The sequence below is a fragment of the Gopherus flavomarginatus genome, chromosome 2 (assembly GCF_025201925.1).
Source record: "Gopherus flavomarginatus isolate rGopFla2 chromosome 2, rGopFla2.mat.asm, whole genome shotgun sequence".
NCBI lineage: Eukaryota > Metazoa > Chordata > Testudines > Testudinidae > Gopherus > Gopherus flavomarginatus.
The window spans coordinates 225,057,354-225,073,815 of record NC_066618.1 but is presented as its reverse complement, the minus strand read 5'-3'; the positions used below and the strand labels follow the sequence as shown (position 1 = coordinate 225,073,815).

The 16,462-nt window shown below is 41.3% G+C and overlaps 1 protein-coding gene across 3 annotated transcripts in view; it reads right to left on the bottom strand.

Moving 5' to 3' along the window:
- Positions 1-16,462, bottom strand: part of SPIDR (scaffold protein involved in DNA repair) — a 322,336-nt gene that overhangs the window by 91,665 nt on the left and 214,209 nt on the right. For all 3 annotated transcript variants that reach the window (XM_050941943.1, XM_050941945.1, XM_050941946.1), the window contains 2 exons: positions 11,234-11,444; positions 8,865-9,139 (listed from right to left, as the gene is read on the bottom strand). In XM_050941943.1, coding sequence (XP_050797900.1) covers positions 8,865-9,139; positions 11,234-11,444 — 486 coding nt within the window. The remainder of the gene's footprint in view (positions 1-8,864; positions 9,140-11,233; positions 11,445-16,462) is intronic.

Here is a 16,462-nt window from a genome sequence, read left to right as displayed (position 1 = left end):
CTAGATAACACATGAGGAATAACAATACTACTTTTATATTTCTTCTGTATCAGGGGTTGGCAACCTTTGGGAAGTGGCATCCTAAGTCTTCATTAATTTAAGGTTTTGCGTGCCAGACCGGCAGCACAGGTGGCACACAGAACGCCAGACCGGCAGCAGGCTGAGTGGCTCAGCCCACTACTGGCCTGGGATTCCGTCCACCGGCCCCTGCCAGCCGGGGTCCTGGCCACTGGCCCCACTCAGCTCACTGCCAGCCCGGGTTCCGCCCATTCAGGCCAGCAGCGGCCTGAGTAGGGCTGGCAGCCAGGACCCCAGACCGGCAGTGGGCTGAGATGCCCACTGCTGGTCTGGGGTTCCGTAATCCAGGCCAGCAGCAGGCTAAGTGGGGTCAGCGGCTGGGACCCCAGCTGGCAGCAGCATGCCACTAAAAATCAGCCTGCGTGCCGCCTTTGGCACACATGCTGGAGATTGCCAACCCCTGTTCTATATTCTTTCTGGAATCATTACGTTTTTCATACTTGGTGCACATACATAAAACTGGAGGGGGGGGGAGGAGTGGAAGGAAGAAAGGAAGGGAGAAAAGATAAGGAGAATGACAAGACATTCATATGCTACAACTACAGGTTGTGATTCAATTTAGGCCTTGTCTACACTAGAAAATTAGGAGGCTTTTACTATGTCGGTGGTATGAAAAATCCACACCCCTGTGTTGTAAAGTTGACTTAAGTCCAGATGTAGAAAGCTCTAGGTCGAAGGAAGAATTCTTCTGTTGACTTAGCTGCTTTATCTACGCTGACAGGAGAACCCCTCTCGTCGACATAGGTAGTGTCTATACTGAAGTGCTACAGCAGTACAGTTGTGCTGCTGTAGCATTTTAAGCATAAGTAAGCCCTTAGTGTTGTATGCGTTTCAGTGGGGGAGGGGGAGAGGATGGAGAAGGGAGTGATTACAGTGTAGGTGGTGGTGAATACAGAATTGTGCATAATGGTAGTTCCATGAGAAACAGTGAGTAAGCTAGCAAAAATGCATGTATATAATAATGGGAAAACCACAGATTAGTAGGAATTCTACTGTTTCTTGAACAAAGTATTAATCTTCAGAGGGAGCTACTTTCTATCTGTGTACTTATAAGGCTGCCACCACTGTATGAAAAGCCGGACTACGGCCAGGCATTCAGGGTGACATGCAAGTGGGACGCCAATAAACAATTCCTCCCCGGGGGCAGCTTCCCCCGATTTGCCAACTGGAGGTTCATCTACAGGGCCCAGCTCAACTGCATCCCACTGAATGGAGCTGTCCACCATGGGAATCGGGACAAGCAATGCAGGAAGTGCAGCTATACCAATGAGACACTACCCCATGTCCTGTGTAGCTGAAAGCCCCACTGGCGTCTGCGACACGCCATCCAAGATTGCCTGGCCAGAGCCATCTCCCCACCCGTGGGGAAGGTGACCTTAAACTCTACCATCCCCGGAACTGACAGCCAACTGCGACCGGACATCATCACACCAATGTGGACTGGAAGATGATCATCATGGTGGACATCATAGCACCATTTGAGAACAGGACTCTGGCCTTCCACGATGTCCGAGCTTGAAAGGTAGAGAAATATGCCCCTCCGGCTGAAACCTTGAGAGCTAAGGTCAAGACATGTGCACTGATCATCGGAATCTTAGGCGCATGGGACCCCAGTAATGAGTGAGTGCTGAGAGAATATGGAATCAGTCAATGCTACACTTGGCTGATGCAACAATTCATGGTGCTGGAGGCCACCAGGTGGTTGAGAGACATCTACATAGAACACATCACTGGACATCAGCAATAACAGCAGGGATGAGTTGGAGTGCCAGTGAGAAGCGCAGTCAGGAAAGTAACAAATACTTTCCTCAGAGATTGTATTTTCTAAATGGACAACCAACCTAATTCTCAATTACTGAGGGACAATCTCCACTCATTGATATGTTTTGCTTTCTACAACCAAATCTTCTTACAACTTTTCATGAGTGATATATTCGAGTATTCGGATTCTAATATTTAAACTGTATTGTTAAATCTATTCACCTAAATTTGGGTTATTGCTGATTATGTACTGTATGTATCATATGCCCTTTAAAAACTAACTTTGTATTTGTGTATAATGTAAACACTAGACCCAGATGTAGAGACACTCTTTTCCCAACCTATTTATTATATAATTATTTTTTAACATTAGGTTTAATAAAAATTTTAAATCTGAACACGCTGAAATGGAGCGTGATTCTTCTGAAGAACTAGTGAGTGACCAAAGGTTCCATCAGCCCCTCCCCCCACCCACACACACATACCCATCACCCTCCTGCCGCCCTCCCCACACACAGTTGGACAGCTAATAATGGTCATTTCTGATAATTTCCTTGCCAGAAGGATCAGTACCCTTTACACGTGTGCTTTTTACTGACCACCACCCGCGTGGGACTTTTCTTGTACACCAGCTAGTCTACTACAGTTCTGACACAATATAGAGACAAAAACAACTTCTTAACAAATCATTCTATCATTTTATTAGTTGTTATACCCAGTGCTGGATTTAAAAAGAATGGCAAGTTTTTGTTCTCGTGCAACACGTTTATTAGATAATATCTCTTTTACCCTCCACTTCACTGTTTACCTAACATAGAAATAAGATTCTGTGTTTAGCATTGAAAAATAAACTGTAATGTAAAATTAACAATGTCTACACATAAATCACTAGAGCAGCACAGCTACGCCACTGCAGTTGCACTGCTTCAGTGAAGACACTACCTGTGCCTATGGGAGGGGTTCTCGTGTCAGAATAGGTACTCCACTTCCCCAAGAGCCAGTAGCTAGGTTGACAGGAGAATTCTCCCGTTGACTTAGTGCTGTCTACACTAGGCAATTAGGTTGGTTTAACTGTGTCGCTTAGGGTGCGGATTTTTCACACCTCTGAGCAACAGTTATGCCAAGTTAATTTCCTAGTATAGACCATGCCAGATTGTTGTGAAGGAGTAGTACTGGAAGGAGTTGAAGTTCAATTGATCACACTTTATAATCAGCACCTGGGAGGCAGCTTTTCAGGAGTGAGTTTGGGGAGGGATGTACGGGGAATTGATGACATGAAACGTATTATAATTTAATGTCTCAGCCAGACAGTGAGATGCCAAAGCTGGACTCTCAAAAAGCAAACGGTCTCTTTCTTCTCTATTTCAAATCCCCATTGGTCAGTCAGTTGCTGTGATCAGGGCAATGCTTTCCTTATAGAAGGTGCAAAGAAGGGTGGGGGAGGAGTGAACAATCCGACTCATAGACTCATAGGTCAGAAGGGACCAATATGATCATCTAGTCTGACCTGCACAAGGCAGGCCACAGAACCCCACCCATCCAATTTTATAACAACCCCTAACCCAGGACCGAGTTATTGAAATCCTCAAAATTGGTTTGAAGACCTGTGAAGGACACTAAGGCCTTGTTTACACTTAAAAATTAAATCAACCCAACTACTTTGACAGGATTTCAAATGCCCTGAGCACCATAGTTAGGTCAACCTAATCCCCAGCATAGACATGGCTAGGCTGGTGGAAATATTCTTCCATCGACATAGCTACCCCCTCTCAGAGAGGGGATTTAATTACACTGACAGAAAAACCCTGTCTGTTGATGTAGGAAGCATCTGCATTACAGCATACAGTGATGTAGATGCAGCACTGCAACTGTAATACTTGTACTATAGACATAACTCTACTCAGAGAAAGAAAGAAAAGCAGAAGTGAGTTATTAGTCCTTGAACTACAGTGGATATGTTTTCTCAAACTGCTTAGGGAACTATTTAAAGCCTTTCAAGTAGCAATTAGACAACTTTACAAGAATACTGAAAGCACATATCTTTGCTCATAAGAAGCAGCTGAAAAAAGGAAATCAGAGAAAATGTTCTAGTTTATGAATTGCCGTGAAGAGCCTTCAGTTACCTATTTCCTGTTTACTTCCCACTTGAAAAATTGTACCCCAGAAATCCAATGCAATTAAAAATCCATCATACGTTTTAGAACACACTGTTGAGAAATGTTTTGTTGAAAAAAATGACTGGAATGCTGTAAACAGAATAAAGTCGGCCACAAAAGAAAACGTTTTCACAGATGCTAACATCTGTGAGCATGGATCTTTAAATGATTCTCCTTTCCATCTCAGACCTTTTTCACATTAAAAACATACTAATTTTAAAAAGGCCTTTTATACCTCAAGATGAGATTTTCCTTAAGTTAGACACTATGACTTACCTAAACACCACCAGAGACACTAGAAATGTTAACCATAGCATTTGATCCATAATGCAACTGTGTTTGCACTAAGACAAATTGGAATGAGAATGTCCTAAGACCACAAGAGGGAAGAAGAGAAAGAAGAAAGATGATCCTGATATGATTAATAGGTGCTTTTACAATTCAGATGGAGACTTCCTGACTGGTGAGTTACTGATGTGACTTCTGTTTACCCCTCATCATTGGGGTAGGGAAGGAGGGACAGCTCAGTGGTTTGAGCATTGGCTTGCTAAACCCAGGGTTGTGAGCTCAATACTTGAGGGAGCCATTTGGGGATTAGTCCTGCTTTGAGCAGGGGGTTGGACTAGATGATCTCCTGAGGTCCCTTCCAACCCTAATAATCTATGACTCTAAATCAGTTTCAGAGGACTGGCGCAAGTCACTAGATCCTTTCTACCTGGCATTACATAGGCATACACTGTGTAGAAACTCACAACAACCTGCTAGGAAACAAACAATCCCAGCAGATATGGCTGTAGTTCTTTTGCTGTCCTAGTCAAAACGGAAATGTAGATTACCCCCATTCCCCTATTTATACACACAAACACTTGGCTTTCCCTAATTATTTGCTTCTCTGGGGTTCTGCTTGCATGGTGGAGTCAACTCTGGCTGCTTCTCAAGGCCCTGACAAGAAAAAAGTGACTAGAAAATATAAAATAGAGAGAAAGAATAAAAGGACTATTCATTACTGAAAGGAAAAAAGGGGTTACAAACCTTTTTTTTTTTAAATTGTATACATTCTGAGAACAGAATGTTATTGTAAGCTAGAATTTTAACATTAAGGTGGGAAGTAGGTCAGGACATATGCCAAAAGAAGCGAATGGAAAATTCCTATATTCACACACAAAGATTTTAAAATGTGGCTAGGCTACACAGCCATAACTAGCACTATTCTCTTTTAAAAGTTACTAAGCTTTTCATCAATAGGCCACATCCTTTTTCCAACCCCAAATCTTTTGAGCTCTTGGATTGGTTAATTATCCAGTAACCTTTCAAACTTTGAGTACTGGTTACACTAACTACTACATATAGTTCCTGTCCTTTAAGAATAAAACTGACCAACTACATTTTCCTGAACTCAAGTAGCCCCCTCACAACAAGATCATACTGGCAAGAACAAAATCCAAATTATACACTGCTTGATACCACAAACACAAAATACAAGGCTGACTCAGCAAATCAGGCATCTCATCAGCAGAAGGCTCCTTAACACAAAGGGTGTCTGTCTGTCTTTCTTTTTTTTTTTCTTTTTTTTGTATTTTCTTACCAATTAGGCTCTCTCTAAAAGAGTTGAAAAGAGTAATGTTAGATGGAAAAGTTTTTGGCTTACACCTGTGCTCCACACCTTTTTCTAGGGATGGGCTGAATCCATTCAGGCAAACCACCCCATAATTCTCCACATAGATGCCTCTAAGCAAAAGCAATTTCACTGAGAATCAACTTTACACGATTTGTAAAAGCTGCTCTTTCACCAAGAGAGGAGAACAGCAGCAATATGCATGCCAGACAATAATGGGAAAGAAAAAGAATCATGGCAAGGCATGTTTCTTCCTTTACCTGCTCGCTAAGCATGTACAGTACATCATCTTCGAGAGCAGCACATTACTGGAGGGAATGGCAAATATAGTGGTTTTTAAGTGTCCTGGAAAATGCCCAGAACCCCAAATTTCATAGATTGATAGATGTTAGAGATGCAAAAGACCTATTAGGTCATCTAGTCCATTTGCCTACCAGTAAAGGATTGCACTTTACTGTAGGTACAAATTATATAAGTACCTATGCAGTAGTTATATAAAGGTAGGTATTACAGTTTTTAGTACTTCGTCCATTTACATTACACTAGCAACAGTTTTTGAAATTTTTCTTAAGAGAAAATTCCAAAATCCTCCACAATTTGTAAATATTTTTGTAGAATTTAGGTGCCCAGAACTAAACACTATATTCCAGATGCAAATCCAGCACAACCAGGCAGACAACCAGGATTAACATCCCCTTGCTCCATATTTTATTTTCTGCTTCTTTTCATTTTACTGCCTTTTTTAAAAAAATGTTTCTCTATTGCAGTGACATTTAGATGCTAAACAATAAGAAAATTGTAAAACAGTCTGTCAGAAATAGTTTAAATCAATAAACTGTAGCACTGCCCTGATACTTAGTTCAAACTTTTGTATACAAATTAAAGACTTCTGCTCACTCATATTCTCTCATAAGCTATACATCTTGTTTCCATGACAAACGTTTTAGGTAAAGAATTGGCAGCTGGTTTAGGGGATGGTAACTTGTGACAAGAAATGAAAGAGCTCATTAGCTTAGTGAGGGAGTGATGCAACCAGGTCACTTTTAAGATGATGAGCATGGAAGTTTCTGATGTAGAAGGAAGTTTCTTATGGCTGATACAAGTCAGGATCAATTCTCAGCTGAAATGCTTTCAAAAATTCTAAGGCACTATCAATGGCTTAGTTTAACTACTGTATATGGGACAGCTTAGCTAAAGCTGTAGGGAATATTTAGAAACCCAGAACCCTATGTTCTCTGCTTGTATAACCGTTCATCCAGTTCTGAACTGAGGGGTTTAATGTCCAAAGTCAAAAGGATCTATTTTTATTTCAAGTTTGATGTAAAAATACAATCTGAGATGTGTGTGTAGTTTCACCCCACTCCTGTGAAGGTTGTAGACCAAAGACTATCTGGAATTGTGTTCATGGATGCAATTTTTTGTTTGTTTGTTTAAATTTTGAAACTGAAAAGGAGGTGACGGAGCTAGGATTTTAGACCATAATTGAGCTAAATTATGGAGTGATAATAGCCACTCCATAGTTAAAATTGCAAACAGTTTTCCATCAGAAGCCCAGTTTCAGCCCCTTCTTAAAAATCTATGAAGAAAGAAATATAGGCAGGTTGTTTTTTTGCCGATATAGAATTTTTCTATCATTTTTCTGTAATAGTGGACACAAAGTGCATTCATTTAACACAGTTTTTAAACTGAATTCAGTTAAACCTGTGAAACTTGAGCATAAGGATGAGCCCTTAGAACACTGGAATACTCATGACCCTGTTGAGGTTTGTTGAGTGGCTGATGATACAGTTTTAGTTCTGTGGGAAAAAATAAGCCTCTTAAGGCTTGTGGAGAAAGATTAGGGATCGACTGGCTTCTGTAGAGCATCATAAGGCTTACAGAGAAATGAGGGTTGAGGAATTTCTATAAGTTTTTGAGGCTAGTTGGGTGCTCACAAGCCTTCTATCGGCTACAGGGGTCTGATTGGAAGTATCCTCAGTGAAGGCCCTAAGGCCTGAAGGGTCCCTCATGAGCCTCCTTCGGCTTCCCAGGGGGTCTGAGGCACTTACCCATGTACAGCGACACACTTATACAGCTCCAAAATTCTGCAGGGACTTCCTGAGGTCTTAAAAGGCATATACACTCTAATCTCTGATACATGCCTGCAACCTTAACATAACCTTAATAAAGCTTTTTGTAGGAGAACAAAATTTAATGTATTTGCTGTATAAAGTTTCAACTCAATATGATTTGAAAGTGCTAAGATATAAACCCCCCCAAAAGTGGGATTTAATAAAAATCATGGTGATCATAATCACAGACACTCATTTTATTTCATTCTTTTCCAATTCTGCTTTGCACTTTTAGAGTCAAAACAATGAGAACGAAAAGTTGCAGCAGTAGTCAGTATTGTTGGCATCAAGAGGGAACTGTATCTGGCATGTCTTCTGCACTGGAAAGGTGAGATCCCATTGTGACTCTCCTACACTGCAGACACTAACAACATTCCATTTGCAAGAGGCAAAGGAAGAAACAGAAGAAACAGAAAATGCTGGTCTAAGCCTCTAGATGTTGCAGGCCTTGTGTACACTGGAGATTTTTGCACGGATCCTGATGTAACTGTGCAGTACAAATAATTTTTCACACTGGTGTACTAAGGGTGAAATGCTGGTCCCACTGAAGTCAATGGAAGCTTTACTACTGACTTCAATAGGGCCAGACTTCACCAGAAGGTTGTACTGGTGCAGCTACATCAGTGTAAAATCCCCAATTTTAGACAAGCCCTCAGTTTCTCCACCTCTAAAATAAAGCTAATTTTTCTTTCCTGTTTCATAAGGGTGTTATAAGAGGGTCAATTCATTATTTGTCAAGTGCTTTAAAGATTGAAATAGTTAGATAACTATTAGGTAACAGAATTAGTAGCTGTACAGTGCAACTCATGTAATAATATAAGACAGGAACATAATCATCACCTATTTTAAATTACCATCCAGTCACTCATTTTTCAACTTTCTGCCAGTAGTTCTTGGTGCAGCAAAGGAATCTTAGGCAAGAGGTCAGGTCATCCCCTCCCTCAGGTAACATCAGTGGTGCTCTGCACCTGTGCCTATTAAAGAGGTGTAATATTATTACAACTAGAACACTAGGCCTTGCTTAATATATTTAGCAAGTGTGAGCTAAGGGCATCACCATGCCAGACCCAACTTCCCCTCTCTCTTTTGTTTCCCTAATATTATAACCCCACCAGACCAGTTTGCAAGCGTTTTATTACTCACCTAACATTTGGCAGATCCGAATTTAAGATTGGCGTTGCATAACGAATTGGGTTATTTCCTTGAAGCTGACATCTGAAACCCTCTCTTGAAGGCAGATAATACGCCCTTTGGACAACCACTTGTACCTGCACTTCCTTCCACCCCGCTGCTCCCTGGCTTTCCACCACTTCTAGGAGAGAGTCATTTGGAGCACTGAGTGCAAAGGGATGTAGTTTGGACTCAGGGTTGCTGTTAGTCTGTACAGTCTTTGGTGTAATCATATTGGTACAACCAACCTGGTAAAGACAAAGGCATAAATTAAATTACTTTATAGACTATGAAACCATGTAGTGACATAAAGTAAAATTCAACAAGATTCACTATTAAAAAGCACCACAAGATTATTTGCGAAGTATTTAGTATATATAAACTGTAATTTCCACACATGGCCAGCTTTAATCTAAGATTTTAAATAAATGCACAAGAAACCCTACAGGTAAGCACACAGTAATCTCCTGTGTATAACTATTGCCTTGGATTAAACAAATTCTGTTCATGTGAGACAAGGGTGACAGTAGGGGGAAGAAATAATTGGCATTAATATTTATCACTATTTTATGTTTTACTTAATTCTTGGTAGTTCTAATTATTACTTGCTTTTAAATTGTAGCATTAGCCTTCAAAATTCACTCTACAACTTCTAAATTGAGGGAAAAATATAAGGATGCATAGTTTTATGAAGCAATAATTCAGCTCTCAAATTGATGAACTACAGAGTCAAAGGAACCAGATTACTGATGAGGAAAACAGGAACCCTAATTTATTTCCCTTTCTATTTCCATTCTTTCACTATATCTGAAAAAAGTAAGTTTATTTTGCAATAAAAAACCATGCTGTCTGCTGCTTCATCCCATATCAGTAACCGCATTCATCCCATTTTAAACACCTGCATTTTCTTATAGCAAAATTGTTGTTTCCCTCAATCTCCCCTCTGCCATCCTTAATCTAAACCCCATTTTCAGAAAAACATTACATAAAATTAATCCCTACTAGCTGTCACTCGCTAGCATGAATGGATTTGTCTTGATACCATTCAAATTAATGCCAAACTCCCTTTGACATCAGTAGGACCAGGATGGTCTCCAAGAACACAGTGCAATTCAAAGGGCGCTTGTTACTAGAAATGGCTCACAGCCACTTAGGCTATGTCTACACTGGCAACTGAACGACAAAACTTTTGTCTTTCAGAGGTGTTAAAAAAAAGCCACTCATTGGGGGTGGAAGTATTTTGTCGACAGGAGAGCCGACAAACAGTGGCTACATGGTGTGCCTTTTAGCCACACGGCTGTAGTGATATAGCCCTGTCACTAAAAGCTGCATAGTGTAGATTTGGCTGAGTCCTCGCTGATTCTGAATTTCTGCACTGATGTAGCTAAATCAAAGTACTTGCAACCAAAACAAACTCCACTACAGATGTACTGCATCAGTGTATAAAGATATTTGCTGCTCTGTAGAGAAGCTATGCTGATACAAAAATATCCCATGTAAACAAGGTTGAAACAGTGAGCTTTTTAGTTGACATTTCAAAGAAAGTGTTTTTGTTTTTTTATAAGTTTGTTTGTTGGGTTTGGTATTGCAAAACCAAACCCAAGGATGGTTTGGATACAGGCCCCATTTCTTCTGAACCCTCCAAAGTGTAGGAGTGCGAGTAAATTATTCTGGTTTTGGCACATATATAGTGGAAATAGGTTAAAAATGTGAAGTCAGCTTAGGCTTTGATTTGATATATCTAACCTTTTCATTCCCAGGCCTAAAAAGAGGGATCAGATATGATGGGAATGGTGAAAGCTTTGCAAGGGAGTCATCTGAAACTCTGGTCAAGATTTTCAAAAGTGACAGGTTATTTTTGGTGCCTCCATTTTTGGTTGTCCAACAAAATACATTAAAGGGGTCTGATTTTCAGAAAGTGCTAGACATTCACTATCAGCAAGGCCTTTTAAAAGTGTCTTAAGTTTGGCATCCAAAGTTGAGGTACCCACAACCACTAGTCATTTTTAAAATCTTGACCTTATTTCTATTAAAGGCAATCATTGGTGTTTTAAAGAAAGGACAGAAGAGGAAGGGGAAGAAGGCTGTCATAATGTCACCAATATTATCCAGTGCAGTAGTGAGCCACAACAAAATAATCTCACAGCAGTTCAGCATTTGGCTGGCCAAAAGTCTCTACTTGTAAAATATTATTAAAACAAACAGCACATCATATTACTCAGTTTTGGCCAAATAGGAGGGCAAGAGAGCACATCAGTATTTCAGTATTTATGTTATGATTTCCAAGTATCTGGTCACCAAATTATTAAAAAGTGCTAAACTTCAAACAAAATGAACCTTACCTGATTAACTGCAGATTCCTGTGGCAGACTGTCTCTGAGGCCATTTAATCTGAATATTTGTGCCAAAGATATAACGTTCCTTCTAATATGCAACTTCTCTGGACAACGTGTCCTATCTTTCACTTCCGCATGATCTTTGAGAAGAATCTTCTGACTAAAATATGTATTCATGATAACAGGGACATTTTCATTATGGAGAAGGAGCTTTTGCCTGGAAAAAAGGAGTAAGAATCAAATATTAAATTATTTTTTAAAAATTATGTCACCAATACCCTATTTTAAAAACTTCTTCCATGTGTCTTTCTTCCTCTGTGTGTATGTCTGTCTCTCTTGTGCTTTTACTGAGATATACTGCATAGTATCTTGACTCAAATTTATTTTCTTCCTGCTTGATATTATTGATCTAGTAAAACTTCCTTCCTGACCCTATCCCTGATCACTAGTATTTTGGCTCCTCTTGCTTTAGTAGATCTCCAGTTTCACATATAATAATTTTTCTGCTAGTTGATTGAGGTAACAGCTGGAAAAAATCTATAACCTCAGAGTAACTCAATACCAAACATGTTCTGATGTTGATATTTGCTCCTACATGCACATATCATAGTCTTATGTTTGGAGACGGGTATATTTGTACTCAAAGAATGCAAGTCTGTTGAAGCCAGTTAACAAAAACAACCACTAATCTAATTTTCTAGTGCTTGTCAAAAAAAAAAAATGAAATCAATTTAGTGCGTTTATTGAAAGCTATGTTTTTCCCCAGTTAGATTAGTATCACTTGGGAGTAAAACAAGGCCTCCTTCTTGGCAGCAAAGATGCAGCTGACCCGAGTTCAGAAGCAACCTCTAGTTCCCCAGGCTACTGCAGAACCACTGTATTTTGTTTGCTTCATGTCCTTGTCTTCACATCTGGGATTAAGGACTACAGCATTATGGCAAAAATAAAACAAGGTGAATAATTCCTCTAAAATATTTGTTTCATATTATCATAGATACTGTTTCATTCCACCTCCCTAGACTTCTTAATTTATTCTTTCTATTCATTACCCAGGGTGAAAACTCTACAGCTCACTCATACAGTGGCCATGACAAATTAGATGGTGATGGGATCATCATTCTACATTCACTCTTTGATATAACAGGGCATGCTTTCTTTTTAAGCAATGCCAGCAGCTTGGGTACATGGAATCTACAGGGTGAATATTGATGAGTTTGACTCAATTTCCTTTGCAGATGGAATGGGAAAATATGGCAATTCAGCTTGTCTCCAGGGGTCACTTGCATTCAGTATTAAGAAAACAATTCAGAAATAAACAGAAATCTACATTGGCATGCAATAAAACAAACATTATAATAAAATAGTGCGCTATCAAATAAAATAGTAACTATTATTATTAATAAGGTTTCTATTCATGCATCCTCTTCTTTATGACTAGGGGTGGAAAGTTAAAATTTATCAGGGAAACAGTCCTCAGATAGAACAAAGGGGAAAAAGAGCAGTCTTGTGGTTAAGGTCTAGAATTCAGGAAATCTAAATTCAATTCCCAGCTCTGCATGACCCTCAGTAAGTAATGCAAGTACTCTGTGAAAAGGGGACAATACCTAATAGACAGGGGTATTGTGAAGATAAATTCACAAATGTTTAGAAAGAGCACAGATACTTTGGGTTGGAGAGCATACATAAATAAGATAAATGTGCTTTAGAGTGTTCCAAAATTGGTTTTGATTTGCCCAGGTTGAATGTTTTTGGTACTACTACTTAATGCATATACATTGTAAATTATCTGCTTTTTCAGCGCTTTTTAAATGAGCAGTTGGAGAGAAGATAGTCTGTGGTGTGCGTGTTCACTGAATTAGAGATGTCTTTATAAAATATTCCAAGATGTGTGCAGTAGGAACTTACCTCATTCAATGTCCTATCTTTAATAATCCAGAATGCTGAAAAGCTGATATGCCCAGCACATGAAGATTTTAATAATTCGAAGTACAATTTAAATGAGGCAGAATTTCACAGGAACTCTTGTCTCATGGAGTAAGGTGCACACTGAATAAGGGATGTGTGTGTGTGTGTGTGGGGGGGGGGGGTGATCAGAAGCCTTTACCAAATTCATTATGCATCTCACATAGGACAGGGCATTGCCTCATTCACTGTTCAATTGTACAAAAATGACTTTCATGGATGCATCTGGTACAACCAATGTAGTTTGTTGTAATTAGGATGAACAGATAGATACCTGGATGTAGGAAAACACGGATACTGTGAAAAATACATGATCACATAATTAAAGAATAGTTTATAAAGCACTCACAGAAAGGGGTGAAGTTACGGTATCACATTCAACTCTCTCTTTGGCATGCCCTGATTCTGGCATACTTAGGCCTGGTCTACACTATGCGTTTAAACCAAATTTAGTAGCGTTAAACCGATTTAACCCTGCACCTGTCCACACAATAAGGCCCTTTATATCGATATAAAGGGCTCTTAAAACCCCAAAGAGAGGAGTAGTGCTGAAATCGGTATTGCCATGTCAGATCAGGGTCAGTGTGGCCGCAAATCAACGGTATTGGCCTCCGGGCAGTATCCCACAGTGCACCACTGTAACTGCTCTGGAAAGCAATCTGAACTTGGATGCACTGGCCAGGTAGACAGGAAAAGCCCCGCGAACTTTTGAATTTCATTTCCTGTTTGGCCAGCATGGAGAGCTCACCAGCACAGGTGACCACGCAGAGCTCATCAGCACAGGTAACAATGCAGTCTCCTGAGAATCAAAAAAGAGCTCCAGCATGGACCACACGGGAGGTACTGGATCTGATCACTATATGGGGAGAGGATTCCATGCTAACAGAACTCCATTCCAAAAGACAAAATGAAAAAAATTTTGAAAAAATTTCCAAGGCCATGATGGAGAAAGGCCACACCAGGGACTCAGTGCAGTGCCGTGTGAAAGTTAAGGAGCTCAGACAAGCCTACCAGAAAACCAAAGCAGCAAATGGAAGGTCCGAGGCAGGGCCGAAAACATGCCGCTTCTACGCTGAGCTGCATGCAATTCTAGGGGAGTCCGCCACCAGTTCCCCACCCCTGTCCGTGGATTCCGAGGTGGCGGTACTAATCTCAGAAATGGCTGAGGATTCTGTGGATGGGGATGTTGAGGAAGAGGAGGACGAGCTTGCAGAGAGCACACAGCACTCCGTTCTCCCCAACAGCCAGGACCTTTTTCTCACCCTGACGGAATTACCCTCCCAGCCCTCCCAAGCCACTAGCCCAGACAATGAAGCCATGGAAGCGACCTCTGGTGAGTGTACCTTTGTAAATATAAAACATGGTTTAAAAGCAAGCGCTTTTTAATGATTAATTTCCCCTGAGGACTTGGGATGCATTCGCGGCCAGTACAGTTATTGGAAAAGTCTGTTAACATGTCTGGGGATGGAGCGGAAATCCTCCAGGGACCTCTCCATGAAGCTCTCCTGGAGGTACTCCAAAAGCCTTTGCAGAAGGTTTCTGGGCAGGGCAGCCTTATTCCGTCCTCCATGGTAGGACACTTGACCACGCCATGCATGTAGCAAGTAATCTGGTATCATTGCATGACAAAGCCTAGCTGCGTATGGTCCCGGTGATTGCTGGCATTCAAGCTACATCTGTTCTTTATCTCGCTGTGTTATCCTCAGGAGAGTGATATCGTTCACGGTAACCTGGTTGAAATTCAGGAATTTAATTAAGGGGACAGAGATGGCCATTCCTACTGGGCTGTTTGCCTGTGGCTTAAAAGAAATCCTTCCTTGCATTTAGCCAAGCAGGGGAAGGAGGGGGCGGGGAAATGGCACTGAGCTTTTTTGCGTTTGCCTAGCAAGGATCTTCCCTGCTACCAGCCACGCGGTGGGAGGGGGGACAAGGGGGGTGTTTACCAGTGATCTTCCATGATACCTGCCATGTGGTGGGGGGAGGGGTAAAGCGATCATCCCAGAGAATTGGATGGGGGGGTGGTGGTTTCTGCTGCTGCACGTTAACAGGAAAGAAGCAGCACTCAACAGGATTTGCTTGATATTTGGGAAAGGAGGGCACTGTGTATATGAAGGCTGCAGAAGCCAAAAGACAATGGCTTACCATGGACGCATGCAAGCTGAATTCTGCTGCCCAGATCAGCGTCTGTGAGATCTCTAACACCAGAGCCGCAGGCACTCAATATTAAGATGCAAAATGTGACCTTGTAGTGAAATCACATGTGCTATGTAAGGTGAATAGTGTTGTTCGCCGTGAAAGAGTATAAGCATTGTTCTGTAAAATGTATCTTTTTAAATACTTCTCTCCCATTTTTCCCTCCCTCATGCAGCTGCAAATTTTTCAAGCCTCCCTACTCCATCCCGAAGGCTATCTCAGATAAGGCAGAGGAAAAAAAAGATGCAAGACAAAATGTTCTCGGAAATCATGGAAGTGACCTGCAATGAAAGAGCTCAACTGAATGAGTGGAAGGACGTGGTATCAAATTACAGGAAAGATGCCAGTGAACGTGAAGACAGGAGGGACCAATGTGAGGAGAGGACGGACCAATGTGAGGAGAGGAGGGACGCTCGAGATGAGAGGTAGCGGTAGAAAGATCAGAGGTGTAGGCAGGAAGATCAGTGGTGGCGGGATGCAACGCTGGGGCTGCTGCGTGATCAAACTGACATCCTCAGACGTCTGGTGGAGCTTCAGGAACAGCAGCAGGGTCACAGAGTGCCACTGCAGCCCCTGTGTAACCACCCTCACCTCTCACCATGTTCCATGTCTTCCTCACCCAGACGTGTAAGAACATGTGGGGGAAGGCTTCGTGCACCTGCCCACTCCATCCCCGTGGACAGCCCAACCAAAAGGCTGTCATTATTCTGAAATGTTTTTAGTGGCCTTTTCCTTCCCTCCTATCTTCCTCCCAAACCACAACTGGGCTACCTTGTCAGTTCTCTCCCTCATTTTATAATGACTTAATAAAGAATACAAGATTTTTAAACGATAGTGACTTTATTTCCTTAAGCAAGCTGTAATCGAAGGGGGAGGGTGGGTTGCTTATAGGGAATAAGTCAATCAAAGTGTGGTGGGGGGGTTCATCAAGAGGAAACAAACAGCAGTTACACTGTACCCTGGCCCGTGATGAAACTTGTTTTCAAAGCTTCTCTAATGTGCACCGCTTCCAGGTGTGCTCTTCTAATGGTCCTGGTGTCTGGCTGCGCGTAATCAGCGGCCAGATGATTTGCCTCAGCC